Genomic DNA, 2,552 nt, shown 5'->3' with positions numbered 1-2,552 from the left:
ATACTGAAAATATGCAACCAATGCATGCATTTTATATATATTCAATCAACATCAAGGGACTTCAAGCATGGATCTTGTTAGATTATCTTAAAATGGAAGACAATTATATTCGGTTAACGGTAATAATATGCAATATTAACCGTCTTCTTCAATACATTGTAACAGATATATAATACTGTAACAAACTATACAATCTCATGATTCATAAAAACGCAAAGCGATATTCTCACTCAAAAACTCTCCACAAGAATAATAATAATATATAGCCACACTACATAAGAGCATGGCTATAGGGGCAGCAGACAAAGAGATACCATGAAGTTGCCTTCCACCCACTCTTACTCTCTTTTAGCTTTATTCTTCTTCTTCCACTGCTCCCATGCCCCACCCTCCTCCTCCTCCTCCTCCTCTTCTCTCCATCTTCTTCCCCTTTCATGATCCTCTCTCTTCTTCTTCCTCCATCATTGCTCTCTCTGTCTCTCTCTCTCTCTCTCTTCCACTCCCATCTCATTCCCAATCACCTCTTCTCCACCTTCATGCCTAACCCTATACCTTGATAGCTAGTCTCTCACTCCCTTTACCCTAATGGCCAACATATCGACGCTCTTCCACAAGTTCCTCTCTCTCTTCATCCTCCTCCTCCACCTTGGCTGCTTCACTTTCACCACCAACAACCACCACCTTCCAACCAAAAAACACAAGCTCTCTTCCCTTCTCTCTAAACCCACCCTAAAACCCCAAAAAGCCCTCACAGCCTCCTGGTCCTATCTCAAGCGCATCTTCACCTCCCCAAGAACCTGCAAGATCACCTGCACCAACATCATCCAATCCCACCTCTCCACGCCTCCTCGCTCCTCCCACCACTCCATCGTCTCCCTCGTCCAACCCGACCCGGACTCCAAATACCCATCTGGCTCCTTCCCCGAATCCGACATTTCGGCCGCTTCCCACCCCTTCTTCCCTCTCCGAAACGATATCTTCCCCTGCACCGCCTGCGGCGAAATCTTCCCGAAACCAGAGACTCTCGACAACCACCAAGCCACCCGCCACGCCGTTTCGGAGCTCATCGACGGAGACTCGGGCAAAAACATCGTCCGGATCATTTTCAAAACAGGCTGGACCGATACCAGAAAAGCCCCCGAAATTCGCCGGATCTTGAAGATCCACAACAGCGAAAAAATCCTGTCGAGGTTCGAGGAGTACAGAGAGGCCGTGAAGTGCAAAGCGGCGCGAAATGGCCCCGTTCGGAGGAGGGACGAGCGGTGCATCGCCGACGGGAACGAGCTTCTCCGATTTCACTGCTCGACTTTCGTGTGCGATTTGGGACTCAACGGGAATTCCGGGATTTGTAATCGCGAGTACTGTAGCGTCTGCGGGATTATTAAATCCGGATTCTCACCCAAGTTGGACGGCATTTCCACGCTGTCGAGTAGCTCCAGGGCACACGTGGCGATCCCGGAGGACATCGAGGAGGAGTTTGAGTTCATGAACGTGAAACGTGCCATGCTTGTTTGTCGGGTCGTGGCGGGTCGGGTCGGGTGTGACTCGGAGGAGGATCTGCATGACGTGGACAAGGAGGGCGGCGGGTTTGACTCGGTGGTGGGGAGAGGAGGGAGTGGGGCCCACACGAGGGTGGATGAGGAGGAGCTCTTGGTGTTTAATCCGAGGGCTGTGCTTCCTTGCTTTGTGATTGTGTACACTGTGTGAGTGTTTGATATGTTTGGAACTTGTAGCCCTTATTTTAGACCAAGGATTGTGATTTTTTTTTTTTGTGATTTGCAACTGCACATCAGTCATCATGATTTTGATTTTTTTTAATTTTTACAATAGAGGTATAAGGTATAGGTATGTGGATAATGTTTATTTTTATTTTCTTGCTATCTACATATATAGGTCATGTTTGAGTAGAAGTCAAGAGGGGACGGAAATTGAATATTGATTTTTCATGTTTGACTTCCTAGTTGATGTTTTATTTGAGGATTGTAACAAGTAGTTTTTAGGGTATGTTCCTAGGAGGATGGGGGGTACTTTATCAGTGGTTAGGTTCTTGCTTCTGCTTGCAGTTGAGCGGGTGAGGCTACTCAGTTAGACCGACGATCGAGCTCATATGTGTAGAGAAACTTGCTTAATTCCCAACGACATTGCCCGATTTTTTTGTACTAGTTACGTTTTCCTTTAATAAAATCCTATCGCTATTCTCTTAATAAATAAATAAATAAACCCCTAAATTAGACTATACAATAAATTTAGCGCTTGCCTTGGTATTTTCAATTGTTAATAGGAGCAGATTGTTTTAAAAATAGTGTAATTAATGCTTGTCTTTGTTTCTCATGGGAATAGAAAGAAAACTCAAAGTCAAAGTGATGGAGGGTTTTATTTTCTGGAAAAAGCTTTGGCTATTCAAGATTGAGGAGGAGTTCCTCTTTATAATCAATGTGGTTTTGACATGTGTCACATTAAGGAGTTCCACCTTAAGGAGCCAGGTCATGCTCTTATTTTCACTCTTATTTTTCCAATGAGCCGAGGAAATCGTTTTCCAAGTTTGGACTTGC

The 2,552-nt window shown here is 45.1% G+C and overlaps 1 protein-coding gene across 1 annotated transcript; it reads left to right on the top strand.

The window, feature by feature from the left end:
• The first annotated feature begins 264 nt into the window (after positions 1-264).
• LOC117632992 lies at positions 265-1,957 on the top strand. The gene has a single exon (XM_034366647.1). It carries the CDS (start codon positions 586-588, stop codon positions 1,705-1,707), a length of 1,122 nt encoding a protein of 373 aa, XP_034222538.1. The 5' UTR covers positions 265-585; the 3' UTR covers positions 1,708-1,957.
• The last annotated feature ends 595 nt before the right edge of the window (positions 1,958-2,552 follow it).

The sequence above is a fragment of the Prunus dulcis genome, chromosome 6, assembly GCF_902201215.1.
Source record: "Prunus dulcis chromosome 6, ALMONDv2, whole genome shotgun sequence".
Taxonomy (NCBI): Eukaryota; Viridiplantae; Streptophyta; class Magnoliopsida; order Rosales; family Rosaceae; genus Prunus; species Prunus dulcis.
Note: the sequence above shows the minus strand (reverse complement) of the source record. Positions and strands in the feature narration are given on the sequence as shown.